Genomic DNA, 20,096 nt, shown 5'->3' on the forward strand with positions numbered 1-20,096 from the left:
GCTATAATTCAAGCACACTCAACTAGGACAGTGCAACTTCATGGGCAAGGAAGGCTCAAGCTTCAGTGACGCAGCCACATGGTCATCTATTCACACTTTTTCCAGATATTATGCCTTAAATATTTCTGGTGCCACTTTAGGGGTCATGTTTTGCGAGAAGTTCTTGTGGAATAAATGAACATTGCAGTAGATGTTTCACTTGTTATTTATTGACCCAACCCTTTTATTCTGCTTTGGCATATCGCATTGTTGTGGCTGCCATGGCGGGGCACAGAAGAAAGTAGCGAATAAAATTGACAGATAATGCCATTTCTTCATAGTGCCCCATGGCAGCCTTCAGAATACCCTCCCTTTCTAGTGTGGAGACACTCAAAAGGCGAGGAGGAAGGTTATATACCCTCAGGTGGGTGGTCCCCAAGAAAACGTCCTGTATTAACTAGGGGGGGGGGGGGAATGTCATCCCATTGTTATGGCTGCCATGGGGTCATTGTGAAGAAATGGAATTATTGGTAAGTACAGTAAATAGCGGGTACTGTAGTGGATGGAGGACACACCACTGCGTAAGCCCTATATTCAACACTGCCTGCTCCAAAACTTAACCCCCCCATCTTACCAGCCTGTGGCCTGTCTGATAAAAGTGCAACAGCCACTTACAAGTAAAACGGTTTAAATCCAAATGAAATAACGTAGAGATCAGAGAACTGGGGACAGTCGCATTAAAAGCAGAACTAAAAATCAAAAAATAAAATTCTTCCAAATACGATTGTAATAGTCAAAACAGCGCCACTGTCTGCTCTATAAGCAAACTGAAAGGGGTGAAATCCCGTTGGATAATGTGACCTAATATATTTCAGTGCATTTCATCACCAGGGATGTCAAGGCTATCGGTGGGTAATCACTTAGTGCAGACAGCCTCCTTTATCCATTTCATCTAACAAAAATAAACCATACAAATTTACGGAGATTAGGGGGCAGATTTATTAAGCCCGGGGAAGTGATAAAGCACCCGCCAATCATCTTCTGTCACTGGCTGGTGTGTTATCACCTTCCACTTTATCACTTCTCCAGGCTTCATAAATCTGCACCTATGTGCCATATATTGTATTTATAATAAATGCTGTGGAATATTTATCCTTCCGGGATTTGAAGACTCTATAGCTACATTAAGCCACAGGAGTTCACAAATGCAGTTTCTCCAGAATTCTGGGGGTGATTGTTGTATATCTAAGACCAGAATAAGGGGATCAGCTGTAACTCATGGCTGCTTTTAGGGGCGAATATAGGCAAAGCTTTAAGAATAATTCCCCTAATGCAATATCTGGCTCATGGCTCCAGTGTATTATTAGCCGTTCTCACCCTAGGGGGACATTCTGTGATGCTCTGGCGTATCTATAATGGGTTCTGGATGATACAGTGAATATGTGCAGTACCAGTGTATATGTTGACATATGATGTTGACCTATTCATTGGCATCCACACCCAGGGGCCCACACACCACACGTCTTGCAGCCTACAGCCCTATGCTGGCTGCAGAAATCAGTGGCAAAATGGGTGCTGCTGCCATTTTCCCAGAGATTTGCATATTCGCAGTAGAGATGTCCTGGTGAACAAAACGTGGGCGCCATGTTCCCGAAGCCCAACGCATGCATAGTAGACTCTGGATTGGAAGCGGCCAGCATAGAGTCTGCACACGGGTCCCTCCTTTCCTTCCCCTTAGGGATCGTGCAGTAACAAGCAGGGAAAGATAATGGGGAGTTTGCCGGAGGTGCGGGGTGTCGGCTGAGAGTGGCCGTATTTTTAAAGCCGCAATTATTTACAAGACAAAACAAACCTGTAATGATTGCTGCTTTAAAAATTCAACCATTCTCGTCAGACATCCCGCACCTCCGGCAAACTCTGACCCTATTACATATCACCCAATATCTGACACTGGCTATTGCAAGTTCATATATATCTTCACTTTTTTCTTCTTTATTCAAAATTATGTTAAAAAAAATCATCATTAACGTTTAAATATTAAGCAAATGTTAACTATAGTTTTATTGGGGGTAATTCCAAGTTGATCGCAGCAGGAAATTTTTTAGCAGTTGGGCAAAACCATGTGCACTGCAGGGGGGGGGGGGGGGGCAGATGTAACATGTGCAGAGAGAGTTAGATTTGGGTGAGTTATATTGTTTCTGTGCAGGGTAAATACTGGCTGCTTTATTTTACACTGCAAATTAGATTGCAGATTGAACACACCCCACCCAAATCTAACTCTCTCTGTACATGTTATATCTGCCTCCCCTGCAGTGCACATGGTTTTGCCCAACTGCTAAAAAATTTCCTGCTGCGATCAACTTGGAATTACCCCCATTGTCGGCTTTCATGTTTTTTCTCTTACGCCCTAGAGGATCCATTTAGTACCATGGGGTATAGACGGGTCCACTAGGAGCCATGGGCACTTTAAGAATTTTAGAGTGTGGGATTTTTGCTCTCCAGAAGCCAATGAGAGATCATCGTCCAATGCATCAGCCCAGGCCGCCACGCTTTTGCCATCCAGTCTGAAGCCATGGCTGGTTTTACAATTGCCCCAGACAAGGAGAAAATGTTTTTTTTTAAAAATAAACAACTATAACATCATTTAATGATGTTGAAGGCAGAGGTAATGTAGATTTTCACACCAATCGAATGACATGCGTATCTACTTTGGGAGCATCCTCCCTTTTTAAATGACCCCCAGCTGGAAGAGGATAATGGAAATTCCATTTCTTTGGAATTCTAAACTTCTTACTGGGTGTGACCCAAGCCTCTTGCATAATCTTCGTCAGCTGTTCTGACCCTGGAAATTCAGTCCTAGCTGTTTTAGGATGTTTAAACAAAGGAGCCTTGGATTTTAACAGAGCCCCACCACGGCGAGCGTACGCCACCACCTCTAACAGAGCAGAAGAAAGAAGAGTGGTGAGTACTAAGCCGGTGTCCCGGTTAGTGGGTCGCCGGCCATTATGGCGGCATGGAGACGCACGGCTTATACATGGGGCGGCTGGGTCTCCAGACTCCGTACACAGTGCAGACGCACAGCATCTGAGGGAGCGAACTGAGTCTTAGTACACTGTACACAGTACCCACACTGGCAAACACAGACTTAAAACAGATCTGACTCACTTTTAAGCACTAAATTACCTCAGCCAGTATAAAAAAAAGTGGGAAGACCACGCGCCATGGAGGGGGCGGGGCTTCACTATGTGCGGATCCAGCAGCTCACCATGCCCATTTCCCCTCTGCAGTGGACACAGACGCTGATTAACAGGGATGCGCAGCTCCTTTGGAGTGACTCCAGATTACCTCAGCGGTACCAGGGGGTCATAGCAGGGGGTGGGAGCGATTATTAGTGTACTAAGTCCTCAATCTGGGCACTTAGTCTGCGACCCGGCTAAGCTTGGCATTAGCGATAAGTGCGCCATGTGCTGGCTCCATACTATCTCTGTGTCTCCCTGGAAAGGCTCTTTGTGGGTTAATTGTGCTTTTAACCTTTTCCTGTGTGTGTGCTGTTACATTTACTGGGCAGGGGGGCAGGATGCCATCTGCCCCCCGTGCCATTGCAATTTAAGTGTTCCAGGGCCACCTGACTGCAGATTCCCTGTGATACGCTGGACCGCTTGCTTGAGTCTGCCCCCCCAGGCTGAAAGTTGCCAACCAGCCCCTGACAATATATCAGGCAAAGAGTGTGTTTCATGTATGGCAGAGTGTACCTCTTCCCCAGGTGGCTCACTAGTGTGTACTCAGTGTAGTACACATTTCCAGGCTAGCAGGGCTGAACCAGCATGGCTGGATTCTATTAAAGGAATGATTTCCAATATTTCTACTAAATTGTCCCGCAATGAGAAAGAGACGCGAATACTTAAGACAGTCTGTGGATGAGTTTTTGAACAGAGACTCAGTCTCTCGCAGACCCCTACCATTTGTCCGCAAAAACGTACGCTGGCCCATATCCTGCAGTCTGACTCTGATGATGAAGGGTCAGACATGGAGGAGGGTGAGGTGGACTCAGAGGGGGGGGAGATGCTGCTCTGTCACAGGGAATAGAGGCTGTTATAGAAGCTATCAGAGATGTTCTGCAAATTCCTGATAAGGTGACAGAGGAGTGTGAGGAATCTTATTTTAATGTAAAAAATAAATCCTCAGTCACTTTTGCTGTGTCAAAGGAACTGAATACCCTGTTTGAAGAACCGTGGGTTAATCCTGATAGGAAATTTCAAATCCCTAAGAGGTTGATATCATATTTTCCTCCTGAGGATAGGAAAAAATGGGAGAATCCACCGATAGTGTACGCATCAGTATCCAGGCTGTCACGGAAAATAGTATTACCTGTCCCTGGTGCAGCCTCCCTGAAAGACACGGCTGATCGTAGAATTGAGATCACACTGAAATATTTGTACACAGCTGCTGGGGTGGCCCAGAGACCCACTACAGCATGTGCGTGGATCACTAAAACCATTGCTAAATGGTCAGGTCAGGTAACCTAATTGAGATGCTAGATTCCTTATCTAAAGGGTAGATTGTTTTACTCCTGCAACATATACAGGACTCTGCAAATTTTATGGTGGAAGCCATAAAAAAAGGCTTGCTTAATGCACGCACCACTGCTATGGCAGTGTCAGCACGCAGGGGCTTATGGCTACGCCAGTGGACTGCAGATGCGGACTCTAGGAAAGGCGTGGAAGGCCTACCATTTACAGGAGAGGCCTTATTTGGAGATAAACTGGATAAATGGATATCCAAAGCTACTGCGGGTAAGTCCACTTATCTTCCTTCCGCAGCTCCCCCAGCCAGGAAGGCCTACTCAGCTTCCAACTTGTCGGAGAGCCACGTTTAAGGGCAAAACCAGAGGTTCTTCTACAGCCACCAGAGGCGCTAGAGGTAAACCATGCAAGCCAGCAACTGCCGGTTCTCAGGAACAGAGTTCAAGCTCTTCTTCCTCAAAGCCTTCAGCATGACGGTGGACCGCTATACCTGAAAGACTGGCGGGTGGGAGCCTGGCTACAGACTGGAGTTCCAGGAGCTCCCACCTCACAGATTCTTCAAATCAGGCTTACAAGTTTCACAGGAGGCAAGTATAACTTTACAGGACGCCATTCAGAAACTGGTGCAGACTCAGGTCATTGTTCCAGTTCCACCTCATCTTGGTTTGTAGTTCCGACACCGACCGGTTTGGTAAGACCAATTTTGAACCACAAGTCGTTGAACCCGTATTTACGAGTGTTCAAATTCAAGATGGAGTCTCTGAGAGCGGTGATCTCAGGTCTGGAGGAGGGGGAATTCCTAGTATCTCTGTATATCAAGGATACGTACCTTCACATTCCGATCTGGCAGCCTTATCAGGCTTATCTACGGTTTGCATTGCAGGACTGTCACCACCAGTTCCAGGCCCTGCCATTTGGTCTCTCCACGGCACCGAGGGTGTTCACCAAGGTGATGGCAGAGATGGTGTTTCTCCTCCGCAAATAGGGAGTGAACAAAATTCCATACCTGGACGATCTTCTGATAAAGGCGAGAGATTGTTGGACAGCAACGCCATGTCAACCCGATTACTCTGGGATCGCGGATGGATTCTAAACCTCCTGAAATCTCACCTAGAGCCAACACGGAGGCTTCCATTCCTGGGAATGATACTCGACACGGAGTCGCAGAAAGCGTTCCTTCAGTTGGAAAAGGCATTGGTAATCTAGTCAATGGTTCGGGATGTCCTGAAGCCAACTCGAATATCGGTGCATCTATGCATTCGCCTTCTGGGGAAAATGGTAGCCTCTTACGAGGCGCTTTAATACGGAAGGTTTCACGCAAGACCTTTCCAGCTCGATCTGTTGGACAAATTGTCCGGATCGCATCTTCACATGCACCAGAGGATCCGTCTGTCGCCAAGAGCCAGGATTTCTCTTCTATGGTGGCTTCACACTTCTCACCTAATCGAGGGTCGACGGTTCGGGATTCAGAATTGGATTCTGCTAACCACAGATGCATGCCTCAGAGGTTGGGAATCAGTCACCCAGGGGGTGCAGTTTCAGGGAAGATGGTCAACATCCTGGTAGTCTGGTAGGAGGGTGCCAATGGCTCCTAGTGGACCCATCCATACCCCATGGTACTAAATGGATTCCCAGTATCCTCTATGAACTACGAGAAAAGGATTTACCGGTAGGTAATTAAAATCCTATTTTCTTGAAATTAAGAAATTTACATTTCTTAAATTGGAATATGTGAGATTTATATTTATTCTACTCTTGTGTGATTTTCTTTACATCACTTTTATTTTATATATATATATATATATATATATATATATATATATATATATATATATATATACTACAAAGGTACCGGCTCTCCCATAAACTGTTCCAGTATTGCGCCGGGTGCCCGTGCTGTAAAAAGTAATACACAGGTAAGCCTGAGGACAATGTGTAATACATTGAAACGTTGCTGATCAAATTGCCGTGTATTATTTGTTCTGACAAGCCGTCTGGAGTGCTGTGCCATCGAGGATCTGTATATATATATATATATATACATATACATATACATATACACTGCTCAAAAAAATAAAGGGAACACTAAAATAACACATCCTAGATCTGAATTAATGATATATTCTTATTAAATACTTTGTTCTTTACATAGTTGAATGTGCTGACAACAAAATCACACAAAAGTTATCAATGGAAATTAAATTTATTAACCCATGGAGGTCTGGATTTGGAGTCACACTCAAAATTAAAGTGGAAAACACACTACAGGCTGATCCAACTTTGATGTAATGTCCTTAAAACAAGTCAAAATGAGGCTCAGTAGTGTGTGTGGCCTCCACGTGCCTGTATGACCTCCCTACAACGCCTGGGCATGCTCCTGATGAGGTGGCGGATTGTCTCCTGAGGGATCTCCTCCCAGACCTGGACTAGAGCATCTGCCAACATCTGGACAGTCTGTGGTGCAACGTGGCGTTGGTGGATGGAGCGAGACATGCTGTCCCAGATGTGCTCAATTGGATTCAGGTCTGGGGAACGGGCGGGCCAGTCCATAGCATCAATGCCTTCGTCTTGCAGGAACTGCTGACACACTCCAGCCACATGAGGTCTAGCATTGTCTTGCATTAGGAGGAACCCAGGGCCAACCACACCAGCATATGGTCTCACAAGGGGTCTGAGGATCTCATCTCGGTACCTAATGGCAGTCAGGCTACCTCTGGCTGTGCGGCCCCCCAAAGAAATGCCACCCCACACCATTACTGACCCACTGCCAAACCGGTCATGCTGGAGGATGTTGCAGGCAGCAGAACATTCTCCTTGGCGTCTCCAGACTCTGTCACGTCTGTCACATGTGCTCAGTGAGAACCTGCTTTCATCTGTGAAGAGCACAGGGCGTTTGTGGCGAATTTGCCAATCTTGGTGTTCTCTGGCAAATGCCAAACGTCCTGCACGGTGTTGGGCTGTAAGCACAACCCCCACCTGTGGACGTCGGGCCGTCATACCACCCTCATGGAGTCTGTTTCTGATCGTTTGAGTAGACACATGCACATTTGTGGCTTGCTGGAGGTCATTTTGCAGGGCTCTGGCAGTGCTCCTCCTGTTCCTCCTTGCACAAAGGCGGAGGTAGCGGTCCTGCTGCTGGGTTGTTGCCCTCCTACGGCCTCCTCCACGTCTCCTGATGTACTGGCCTGTCTCCTGGTAGCGCCTCCATGCTCTGGACACTACGCTGACAGACACAGCAAAGCTTCTTGCCACAGCTCGCATTGATGTGCCATCCTGGATGAGCTGCACTACTTGAGCCACTTGTGTGGGTTGTAGGGAGGTCATACAGGCACGTGGAGGCCACACACACTACTGAGCCTCATTTTGACTTGTTTTAAGGACATTACATCAAAGTTGGATCAGCCTGTAGTGTGCTTTTCCACTTTAATTTTGAGGGTGACTCCAAATCCAGACCTCCATGGGGTTAATAAATTTGATTTCCATTGATAATTTTTGTGTGATTTTGTTGTCAGCACATTCAGCTATGTAAAGAACAAAGTATTTAATAAGAATATTTCATTCACTCAGATTTAGGATGTGTTATTTTAGTGTTCCCTTTATGTTTTTGAGCAGTGTATATACGGAAACATCTGGAGGATGCTATAGAAACACTAATGTTCAAATGACAATATAGTATATAGACAATATAGTAAGAGTATTGAGGAGGAGGGGTAAAGGCCGGGGTTAAGGAGTCTTATGAGGGGATGTTCTTTTGAAATGTATGATGATGATAATACATATATATATATATATATTGTGTATGTATGCATGTGTGTATGTATGTATGTGTATATATATATATATATATTGGCACTTTGGTCCAGCTCTCCCTCAAACTCTTTTAGGCACCAGGTGCCCTCCGCATTTTCATGTACAGGACGGCAGCAGACGTGGCACTCCAGGGGCAGTATTCAATTATTTTCACCCCCTTCCACACCTGTTCTGTTTCTGCTGTCGGGTGTGGTATAATAATTTCAGCTCGCTACCCCCAGAGTAGCGAGAGCGCCCAACCCTTTAAGCAGTAGTACCCAAAGTAGGACTGCAGCAAAGAAGGCTAATAAGATATTTGCATGCATAAAACGGGGAATTGATGCTAGGGACGAGAGTATTATACTCCCGTTATATAAATCACTTGTGAGGCCACACCTTGAATACTGTGTACAATTCTGGGCACCTTACTACAAAAGGATATCCTGGAGCTAGAAAAGGTTCAGAGGAGGGCGACCAAACTAATTAAGGGTATGGAGACGCTGGAATACGAGGAAAGGCTTGCACGACTAGGCATGTTTACACTGGAAAAGAGGAGATTAAGAGGGGACATGATCAACATTTACAAATATATAAGGGGACATTATACAGATCTTGCGCAGGACCTGTTTTTGGTTAGATCAACACAGAGGACTCAGGAACACTTGCTCAGGTTAGAGGAGAGGAGAGGAGATTCCGCACAATATGGCGTAAAGGCTTTTTTACGGTAAGGACGATACGTGTTTGGAATTCCCTGCCTGAGGGAGTTGTAATGGCGGAATCTGTCAACACCTTTAAGAATGGGTTAGATAAATTCCTAATGGATAAGGATATCCAGGGTTACGGGGCATAGTCACGCACTATGGTTATTATAAAAAAGAGGGGTAAAACGTAACGGCAGTCATCAACTTCAGTCAAAATTTTATACAAAATAATCGTGCATAGGAGACCACAAATAGGTTGAACTCGATGGACAATTGTCTTTTTTCAACCTTAGATACTATGTTTACGCAGCTAAACCTTATTACTATCGGCGCGATATGCGCAATAACAGGGATCACTTTAGAACGGAGATTGGGCGTGATATATAATGTGAATACTGTCCCAGGTGTCTCATTGCCGGGTTAATGTAGGCATTTTCCTAATCCCATAAATATATATTTGTATGTTCTGTAGGTTGCGAGTTCTCTCCCTGTGTAACACATCCGTGTCAGACATCGGACTGCTCCATCTACGGGGACTGAAGCTCTTGGAGGAATTAAGCCTGGACCGAACTAAAGTGACGAGCAGAGGGGTGTCCCAATGTATCCCCCATCTTCCGCACCTGCAGGTTTATTCACCTTTATTCCATCTCCTCAGGATCAGCCTCAGCTATTCTCTGTCTTCACTGTAGGGGATTTCAGCACATAGGACAGACAGGAACCTAAAACCACCCAGATCAAGGGAACTCCAGTGTATTATTTATCTGTAATGTGACATGAACTGGATGATGGGTCCTAAATCACCCACAAATCATTGTAATTTCACTCTCCTATTTATTCACCAAGTTATTATTACTCTTATACATATCTACAGTATATCCTAACTACACCAAACGTTACTTGTGTCTAATAATGCTGTATTCTCCTTGTGTGTAACTCTGACGATGGTCTCCTCTCTCTCTTATAGTATAACGGTTACATGTCACCAACGATCGCTGCGTCACACGGATACATTTTCTCTTCTGCAGGTCCTTGGTCTGTCTGATACAAATGTGGGTGATAATGTGCTGAAACTGGGTGTACGGAATTGCAAAAATCTTCTCAAACTTAATCTGAGTCGGACACATGTCACCAACAAGGGTGAGTACAGAATGTGTGTGGGGATCAGAGGGTTAGTATAGAATGTGTGTAGGGATCAGAGGGTGAGTACAGAATGTATGTGTGGATCAGAGGGTGAGTTCAGAATGTGTGTGGGGATCAGAGGGTGAGTACAGAATGTGTGTGGGGATCAGAGGGTGAGCACAGAATGTGTGTGGGGATCAGATGGTGAGTACAGAATGTGTGTGGGGATCAAAGGGTGAGTACAGAATGTGTGCGGGGATCAGAGGGTGAGTATAGAATGTGTGTGGATCAGAGGGTGAGTATAGAATGTATGTGTGGATCAGAGGGTGAGTACAGAATGTGTGTGGGGATCAGATGGTGAGTACAGAATGTGTGTGGGGATCAAAGGGTGAGTACAGAATGTGTGTGGGGATCAGAGGGTGAGTACAGAATGTGTGTGGGGATCAGAGGGTGAGTATAGAATGTGTGGGGATCAGAGGGTGAGTACAGAATGTGTGTGGGGATCAGAGGGTGAGTACAGAATGTGTGTAGGGATCAGAGGGTGAGTATAGAATGTATGTGGGGAACAGAGGGTGAGTATAGAATGTGTGTGGGGATCAGAGGGTGAGTATAGAATGTGTGTGGGGATCAGAGGGTGAGTATAGAATGTGTGTGGGGATCAGAGGGTGAGTATAGAATGTGTGTGGGGATCAGAGGGTGAGTATAGAATGTATGTGGGGAACAGATGGTGAGTACAGAATGTATGTGTGGATCAGAGGGTGAGTATAGAATGTGTGGGGATCAGAGGGTGAGCACAGAATGTGTGTGGGGAACAGAGGGTGAGTACAGAATGTGTGTGTGGATCAGAGGGTGAGTACAGAATGTGTGTGGGGATCAGAGGGTGAGTACAGAATGTATGTGGGGAACAGAGGGTGAGTACAGAATGTATGTGTGGATCAGAGGGTGAGTATAGAATGTGTGTGGGGATCAGAGGGTGAGCACAGAATGTGTGTGGGGATCAGAGGGTGAGTACAGAATGTATGTGGGGAACAGAGGGTGAGTACAGAATGTATGTGTGGATCAGAGGGTGAGTATAGAATGTGTGGGGATCAGAGGGTGAGCACAGAATGTGTGTGGGGAACAGAGGGTGAGTACAGAATGTGTGTGGGGATCAGAGGGTGAGTATAGAATGTGTGTGTGGATCAGAGGGTGAGCATAGAATGTGTGTGGGGATCAGAGGGTGAGTACAGAATGTATGTGGGGAACAGAGGGTGAGTACAGAATGTATGTGTGGATCAGAGGGTGAGTATAGAATGTGTGGGGATCAGAGGGTGAGCACAGAATGTGTGTGGGGAACAGGGGGTGAGTACAGAATGTGTGTGGGGAACAGAGGGTGAGTACAGAATGTATGTGGGGATCAGAGGGTGAGCACAGAATGTGTGTGGGGATCAGAGGGTGAGTTCAGAATGTGTGTGTGGATCAGAGGGTGAGTATAGAATGTGTGTGGGGATCAGAGGGTGAGTATAGAATGTGTGGGGATCAGAGGGTGAGCACAGAATGTGTGTGGGGATCAGAGGGTGAGTATAAAATGTGTGTGGGGATCAGAGGGTGAGTACAGAGTGTGTGTGGGGATCAGAGGGTGAGTACAGAGTGTGTGTGGGGATCAGAGGGTGAGTATAAAATGTATGTGTGGATCAGAGGGTGAGTATAGAATGTGTGTGGGGATCAGAGGGTGAGTATAAAATGTATGTGTGGATCAGAGGGTGAGTATAAAATGTATGTGTGGATCAGAGGGTGAGTATAGAATGTGTGTGTGGATCAGGGGGTGAGTACAGAATGTGTGAGGGGATCAGAGGGTGAGTACAGAATGTGTGTGGGGATCAGAGGGTGAGTACAGAATGTGTGTGTGGATCAGAGGGTGAGAATAGAATGTGTGTGTGGATCAGAGGGTGAGTACAGAATGTGTGAGGGGATCAGAGGGTGAGTATAGAATGTGTGTGGGGAACAGAGGGTGAGTACAGAATGTGTGTGTGGATCAGAGGGTGAGTACAGAATGTGTGTGGGGATCAGAGGGTGAGCACAGAATGTGTGTGGGGATCAGAGGGTGAGTTCAGAATGTGTGTGGGGATCAGAGGGTGAGCACAGAATGTGTGTGGGGATCAGAGGGTGAGTTCAGAATGTGTGTGGGGATCAGAGGGTGAGTACAGAATGTGTGTGTGGATCAGAAGGTGAGTACAGAATGTGTGTGGGGATCAGAGGGTGAGCACAGAATGTGTGTGGGGATCAGAGGGTGAGTTCAGAATGTGTGTGGGGATCAGAGGGTGAGTATAGAATGTGTGTGGGGATCAGAGGGTGAGCACAGAATGTGTGTGGGGATCAGAGGGTGAGCACAGAATGTGTGTGGGGATCAGAGGGTGAGTACAGAATGTATGTGTGGATCAGAGGGTGAGTACAGAATGTGTGTGGGGATCAGAGGGTGAGCACAGAATGTGTGTGGGGATCAGAGGGTGAGTTCAGAATGTGTGTGGGGATCAGAGGGTGAGTACAGAATGTGTGTGGGGATCAGAGGGTGAGTACAGAATGTGTGTGGGGATCAGAGGGTGAGTACAGAATGTATGTGTGGATCAGAGGGTGAGTACAGAATGTGTGTGGGGATCAGAGGGTGAGCACAGAATGTGTGTGGGGATCAGAAGGTGAGTTCAGAATGTGTGTGGGGATCAGAGGGTGAGTACAGAATGTGTGTGGGGATCAGAGGGTGAGTTCAGAATGTGTGTGGGGATCAGAGGGTGAGCACAGAATGTGTGTGGGGATCAGAGGGTGAGTTCAGAATGTGTGTGGGGATCAGAGGGTGAGTACAGAATGTGTGTGTGGATCAGAAGGTGAGTACAGAATGTGTGTGGGAATCAGAGGGTGAGCACAGAATGTGTGTGGGGATCAGAGGGTGAGTTCAGAATGTGTGTGGGGATCAGAGGGTGAGTACAGAATGTGTGTGGATCAGAGGGTGAGTACAGAGTGTGTGTGGGGATCAGAGGGTGAGTACAGAATGTGTGTGGGGATCAGAGGGTGAGTACAGAATGTGTGTGGGGATCAGAGGGTGAGTATAGAATGTGTGTGGGGATCAGAGGGTGAGTACAGAATGTGTGTGTGGATCAGAGGGTGAGTACAGAATGTGTGTGTGGATCAGAGGGTGAGTTCAGAATGTGTGTGGGGATCAGAGGGTGAGTACAGAATGTGTGTGTGGATCAGAGGGTGAGTACAGAATGTGTGTGGGGATCAGAGGGTGAGCACAGAATGTGTGTGGGGATCAGAGGGTGAGTTCAGAATGTGTGTGGGGATCAGAGGGTGAGTACAGAATGTGTGTGGGGATCAGAGGGTGAGTACAGAATGTGTGTGGGGATCAGAGGGTGAGTATAGAATGTGTGTGGGGATCAGAGGGTGAGTACAGAATGTGTGTGTGGATCAGAGGGTGAGTTCAGAATGTGTGTGGGGATCAGAGGGTGAGTACAGAATGTGTGTAGGGATCAGAGGGTGAGTACAGAGTGTGTGTGGGGATCAGAGGGTGAGTACAGAGTGTGTGTGGGGATCAGAGGGTGAGTATAAAATGTGTGTAGGGATCAGAGGGTGAGTACAGAATGTGTGTGGGGATCAGAGGGTGAGCACATAATGTGTGTGGGGATCAGAGGGTGAGTACAGAATGTATGTGTGGATCAGAGGGTGAGTATAGAATGTGTGTGGGGATCAGAGGGTGAGTACAGAATGTGTGTGGGGATCAGAGGGTGAGTACAGAATGTATGTGTGGATCAGAGGGTGAGTATAGAATGTGTGTGGGGATCAGAGGGTGAGTACAGAATGTATGTGTGGGGATCAGAGGGTGAGTATAGAATGTATGTGTGGATCAGAGGGTGAGTACAGAATGTGTGTGGATCAGAGGGTGAGTATAGAATGTGTGTGGGGATCAGAGGGTGAGTATAGAATGTGTGTGGGGATCAGAGGGTGAGTACAGAATGTATGTGTGGATCAGAGGGTGAGTATAGAATGTGTGTGGGGATCAGAGGGTGAGTACAGAATGTGTGTGGGGATCAGAGGGTGAGTTCAGAATGTGTGTGGGGATCAGAGGGTGAGTACAGAATGTGTGTGGGGATCAGAGGGTGAGTACAGAATGTGTGTGGGGATCAGAGGGTGAGTACAGAATGTGTGTGGGGATCAGAGGGTGAGTACAGAATGTGTGTGGGGATCAGAGGGTGAGTACAGAATGGGTGTGTGGATCAGAGGGTGAGTTCAGAATGTGTGTGTGGATCAGAGGGTGAGTACAGAATGTGTGTGGGGATCAGAGGGTGAGTACAGAATGTGTGTGGGGATCAGAGGGTGAGCACAGAATGTGTGTAGGGATCAGAGGGTGAGTATAGAATGTGTGTGGGGATCAGAGGGTGAGTATAGAATGTGTGTGTGGATCAGAGGGTGAGTTCAGAATGTGTGTGGGGATCAGAGGGTGAGTATAGAATGTGTGGGGATCAGAGGGTGAGTACAGCATGTGTGTGGGGATCAGAGGGTGAGTACAGAATGTGTGTGGGGATCAGAGGGTGAGTACAGAATGTGTGTGGGGATCAGAGGGTGAGTACAGAATGTGTGTGGGGATCAGAGGGTGAGTATAGAATGTGTGTGTGTGGATCAGAGGGTGAGTTCAGAATGTGTGTGGGGATCAGAGGGTGAGTACAGAGTGTGTGTGGGGATCAGAGGGTGAGTATAGAATGTGTGGGGATCAGAGGGTGAGTACAGAATGTGTGTGGGGATCAGAGGGTGAGCATAGAATGTGTGTAGAGATCAGAGGGTGAGCACAGAATGTGTGTGGGGATCAGAGGGTGAATATAGAATGTGTGTAGGGATCAGAGGGTGAGCACAGAGTGTGTGGGGATCAGAGGGTGAGTATAGAATGTGTGTGGGGATCCGATGGTGAGTATAGAATGTGTGTGTGGATCAGAGGGTGAGTTCAGAATGTATGTGGGGATCAGAGGGTGAGTATAGAATGTGTGTGGAGATCAGAGGGTGAGTACAGAATGTGTGTGTGGATCAGAGGGTGAGTTCAGAATGTGTGTGGGGATCAGAGGGTGAGTATAGAATGTGTGTGGGGATCAGAGGGTGAGTACAGAATGTGTGTATGGATCAGAGGGTGAGTACAGAATGTGTGTGTGGATCAGAGGGTGAGTTCAGAATGTGTGGGGATCAGAGGGTGAGTATAGAATGTGTGTTGGGATCAGAGGGTGAGTACAGAATGTGTGTCTGGATCAGAGGGTGAGTTCAGAATGTGTGTGGGGATCAGAGGGTGAGTACATAATGTGTGTGTGGATCAGAGGGTGAGTTCAGAATGTGTGTGGGGATCAGAGGGTGAGTATCGAATGTGTGTGGGGATCAGAGGGTGAGCACAGAATGTGTGTGGGGATCAGAGGGTGAGTATAGAATGTGTGTGGGGATCAGAGGGTGAGCACAGAATGTGTGTGGGGATCAGAGGGTGAGTATAGAATGTGTGTGGGGATCAGAGGGTGAGTACAGAGTGTGTGTGGGGATCAGAGGGTGAGTACAGAATGTGTGTGTGGATCAGAGGGTGAGTATAGAATGTGTGTGGGGATCAGAGGGTGAGTACAGAATGTGTGTGGGGATCAGAGGGTGAGTACAGAATGTGTGTGGGGATCAGAGGGTGAGTACAGAATGTGTGTGGGGATCAGAGGGTGAGTACAGAATGTGTGTGGGGATCAGAGGGTGAGTACAGAATGTGTGTGGGGATCAGAGGGTGAGTATAGAATGTGTGTGGGGGGTCAGAGGGTGAGCACAGAGTGTGTGTGGGGATCAGAGGGTGAGTATAGAATGTGTGTGGGGATCAGAGGGTGAGTATAGAATGTGTGCAGGGATCAGAGGGTGAGCACAGAATGTGTTTGGGGATCAGAGGGTGAGTATAGAATGTGTGCAGGGATCAGAGGGTGAGCACAGAATGTGTGTGGGGATCAGAGGGTTAGTATAGAATGTGTGTAGGGATCAGAGGGTGAGTACAGAATGTGTGTGGGGATCAGAGGGTTAGTATAGAATGTGTGTAGGGATCAGAGGGTGAGCACAGAGTGTGTGTGGGGATCAGAGGGTGAGTATAGAATGTGTGTGGGGATCAGATGGTGAGTATAGAATGTGTGTGGGGATCAGAGGGTGAGTACAGAATGTGTGTGGGGATCAGAGGGTGAGTATAGAATGTGTGTGTGGATCAGAGGGTGAGTATAGAATGTGTGTAGAGATCAGAGGGTGAGTACAGAGTGTTTGTGGGGATCAGAGGGTGAGTACACAATGTGTGTGGGGATCAGAGAGTGAGTACAGAATGTGTGTGTGGATCAGAGGGTGAGTATAGAATGTGTGTAGGGATCAGAGGGTGAGTATAGAATATGTGGGGATCAGAGGGTGAGTATAGAATGTGTGGGGATCAGAGGGTGAGTACAGAATGTGTGTGGGGATCAGAGGGTGAGTATAGAATGTGTGTGGGGATCAGAGGGTGAGTACAGAATGTATGTGTGGATCAGAGGGTGAGTACAGAATGTGTGTGGATCAGAGGGTGAGTACAGAATGTATGTGTGGATCAGAGGGTGAGTACAGAATGTGTGGGGATCAGAGGGTGAGTACAGAATGTGTGTGGGGATCAGAGGGTGAGTATAGAATGTGTGTGGGGATCAGAGGGTGAGTACAGAATGTATGTGTGGATCAGAGGGTGAGTACAGAATGTGTGTAGGGATCAGAGGGTGAGTACAGAATGTGTGTGGGGATCAGAGGGTGAGTACAGAATGTATGTGTGGATCAGAGGGTGAGTATAGAATGTGTGGGGATCAGAGGGTGAGTACAGAATGTATGTGTGGATCAGAGGGTGAGTACAGAATGTGTGTGGGGATCAGAGGGTGAGTACAGAATGTATGTGTGGATCAGAGGGTGAGTACAGAATGTGTGGGGATCAGAGGGTGAGTACAGAATGTGTGTGGGGATCAGAGGGTGAGTACAGAATGTGTGTTTGGATCAGAGGGTGAGCACAGAATATGTGTGGGGATCAGAGGGTGAGTACAGAATGTGTGTAGGGATCAGATGGTGAGTACAGAATGTGTGTGGGATCAGAGGGTGAGTACAGAATGTATGTGTGGATCAGAGGGTGAGTATAGAATGTGTGGGGATCAGAGGGTGAGTACAGAATGTATGTGTGGATCAGAGGGTGAGTACAGAATGTGTGTGGGGATCAGAGGGTGAGTACAGAATGTATGTGTGGATCAGAGGGTGAGTATAGAATGTGTGGGGATCAGAAGGTGAGTACAGAATGTGTGTGTGGATCAGAGGGTGAGTATAGAATGTGTGTGGGGATCAGAGGGTGAGTACAGAATGTATGTGTGGATCAGAGGGTGAGTACAGAATGTGTGTGGGGATCAGAGGGTGAGCACAGAATGTTTGTGTGGATCAGAGGGTGAGTACAGAATGTATGTGTGGATCAGAGGGTGAGTATAGAATGTGTGTGGGGATCAGAGGGTGAGTACAGAATGTATGTGTGGATCAGAGGGTGAGTATAGAATGTGTGTGGGGATCAGAGGGTGAGTACAGAATGTATGTGTGGATCAGAGGGTGAGTATAGAATGTGTGTGGGGATCAGAGGGTGAGTACAGAATGTGTGTGGGGATCAGAGGGTGAGTACAGAATGTATGTGTGGATCAGAGGGGTGAGTACAGTGTGTGTGGGGATCAGAGGGTGAGTATAGAATGTGTGTGGGGATCAGATGGTGAGTTCAGAATGTGTGTGGGGATCAGATGGTGAGTTCAGAATGTGTGTGGGGATCAGAGGGCGAGTATAGAATGTGTGTGGGGATCAGAGGGTGAGTACAGAATGTGTGTGGATCAGAGGGTGAGTACAGAATGTGTGTGTGGATCAGATGGTGAGTTCAGAATGTGTGTGGATCAGAGGGTGAGTACAGAATGTGTGTGTGGATCAGATGGTGAGTACAGAATGTGTGTGGGGATCAGAGGGTGAGTACAGAATGTGTGTGGGGATCAGAGGGTGAGTATAGAATGTGTGGGGATCAGAGGGTGAGTATAGAATGTGTGTGGGGATCAGAGGGTGAGTATAGAATGTGTGTGGGGATCAGAGGGTGAGTACAGAATGTGTGTGTGGATCAAAGGGTGAGTTCAGAATGTGTGTGGGGATCAGAGGGTGAGTACAGAATGTGTGTGTGGATCAGAGGGTGAGTACAGAATGTGTGTGTTTGTGGATCAGAGGGTGAGTATAGAATGTGTGTGGGGATCAGAGGGTGAGCACAGAATGTGTGTGGGGATCAGAGCGTGAGTATAGAATGTGTGTGGGGATCAGAGGGTGAGTTCAGAATGTGTGTGGGGATCAGAGGGTGAGTATAGAATGTGTGGGGATCAGAGGGTGAGTACAGAGTGTGTGTGGGGATCAGAGGGTGAGTACAGAATGTATGTGTGGATCAGAGGGTGAGTATAGAATGTGTGTGGGGATCAGAGGGTGAGTACAGAATGTGTGTGGGGATCAGAGGGTGAGTACAGAATGTGTGTGGGGATCAGAGGGTGAGTACAGAATGTATGTGGGGATCAGAGGGTGAGTACAGAATGTGTGTGGGGATCAGACGGTGAGTACAGAATGTGTGTGGGTATCAGAGGGCGAGTATAGAATGTGTGTGAGGATCAGAGGGTGAGCACAGAGTGTGTGTGGGGATCAGAGGGTGAGTATAGAATGTGTGTGGGGATCAGAGGGTGAGTATAGAATGTGTGTGTGGATCAGAGGGTGAGTATAGAATGTGTGTAGGGATCAGAGGGTGAGCACAGAATGTGTGTGGGGATCAGAGGGTGAGTACAGAATGTGTGTGGGGATCAGAGGGTGAGTATAGAATGTGTGTAGGGATCAGAGGGTGAGCACAGAGTGTGTGTGGGGATCAGAGGGTGAGTATAGAATGTGTGTGGGGATCAGATGGTGAGTATAGAATGTGTGTGGGGATCAGAGGGTGAGTACAGAATGTGTGTGGGGATCAGAGGGTGAGTATAGAATGTGTGTGTGGATCAGAGGGTGAGTATAGAATGTGTGTAGGGATCAGAGGGTGAATACAGTGTGTGTCTGGGGATCAGAGGGTGAGTACAGAATGTGTGTGGGGATCAGAGGGTGAGTACAGAGTGTGTGTGGGGATCAGAGGGTGAGTACAGAATGTGTGTGGGGATCAGAGGGTGAGCACAGAATGTGTGTGGGGATCAGAGGGTGAGTACAGAATGTATGTGGGGATCAGAGGGTGAGTAAAGAATGTGTGTGGGGATCAGAGGGTGAGTACAGAATGTGTGTGTGGATCAGAGGGTGAGTACAGAATGTGTGTGGGGATCAGAGGGTGAGTATAGAATGTGTGTGGATCAGAGGGTGAGTATAGAATGTGTGTGTGGATCAGAGGGTGAGTATAGAATGTGTGTGGGGATCAGAGGGTGAGTACAGAATGTGTGTGTGGATCAGAGGGTGAGTACAGAATGTGTGTGGGGATCAGAGGGTGAGCACAGAATGTGTGTGGGGATCAGAGGGTGAGTATAGAATTTGTGTGGATCAGAGGGTGAGTATCGAATGTGTGTGTGGATCAGAGGGTGAGTATAGAATGTGTGTGGGGATCAGAGGGTGAGTACAGAATGTGTGTGTGGATCAGAGGGTGAGTACAGAATGTGTGTGTGGATCAGAGGTTGAGTACAGAATGTGTGTGGGGATCAGAGGGTGAGTATAGAATGTGTGTGGATCAGAGGGTGAGTATAGAATGTGTGTGTGGATCAGAGGGTGAGTATAGAATGTGTGTGGGGATCAGAGGGTGAGTACAGAATGTGTGTGTGGATCAGAGGGTGAGTACAGAATGTGTGTGGGGATCAGAGGGTGAGCACAGAATGTGTGTGGGGATCAGATGGTGAGTACAGAATGTATGTGTGGATCAGAGGGTGAGTACAGAATGTGTGTAGGGATCAGAGGG

The 20,096-nt window shown here is 47.3% G+C and overlaps 1 protein-coding gene across 1 annotated transcript in view; it reads left to right on the top strand.

Moving 5' to 3' along the window:
* The window catches only part of LOC134985575 (uncharacterized), a 379,405-nt gene that overhangs the window by 290,439 nt on the left and 68,870 nt on the right, over positions 1–20,096 (top strand). Inside the window, exons 11-12 of the mRNA XM_063950396.1 lie at positions 9,465–9,618; positions 10,018–10,129. Coding sequence (XP_063806466.1) covers positions 9,465–9,618; positions 10,018–10,129 — 266 coding nt within the window. The remainder of the gene's footprint in view (positions 1–9,464; positions 9,619–10,017; positions 10,130–20,096) is intronic.

This window comes from Pseudophryne corroboree (genome assembly GCF_028390025.1).
Source record: "Pseudophryne corroboree isolate aPseCor3 chromosome 5 unlocalized genomic scaffold, aPseCor3.hap2 SUPER_5_unloc_1, whole genome shotgun sequence".
Classification (NCBI taxonomy): Eukaryota; Metazoa; Chordata; class Amphibia; order Anura; family Myobatrachidae; genus Pseudophryne; species Pseudophryne corroboree.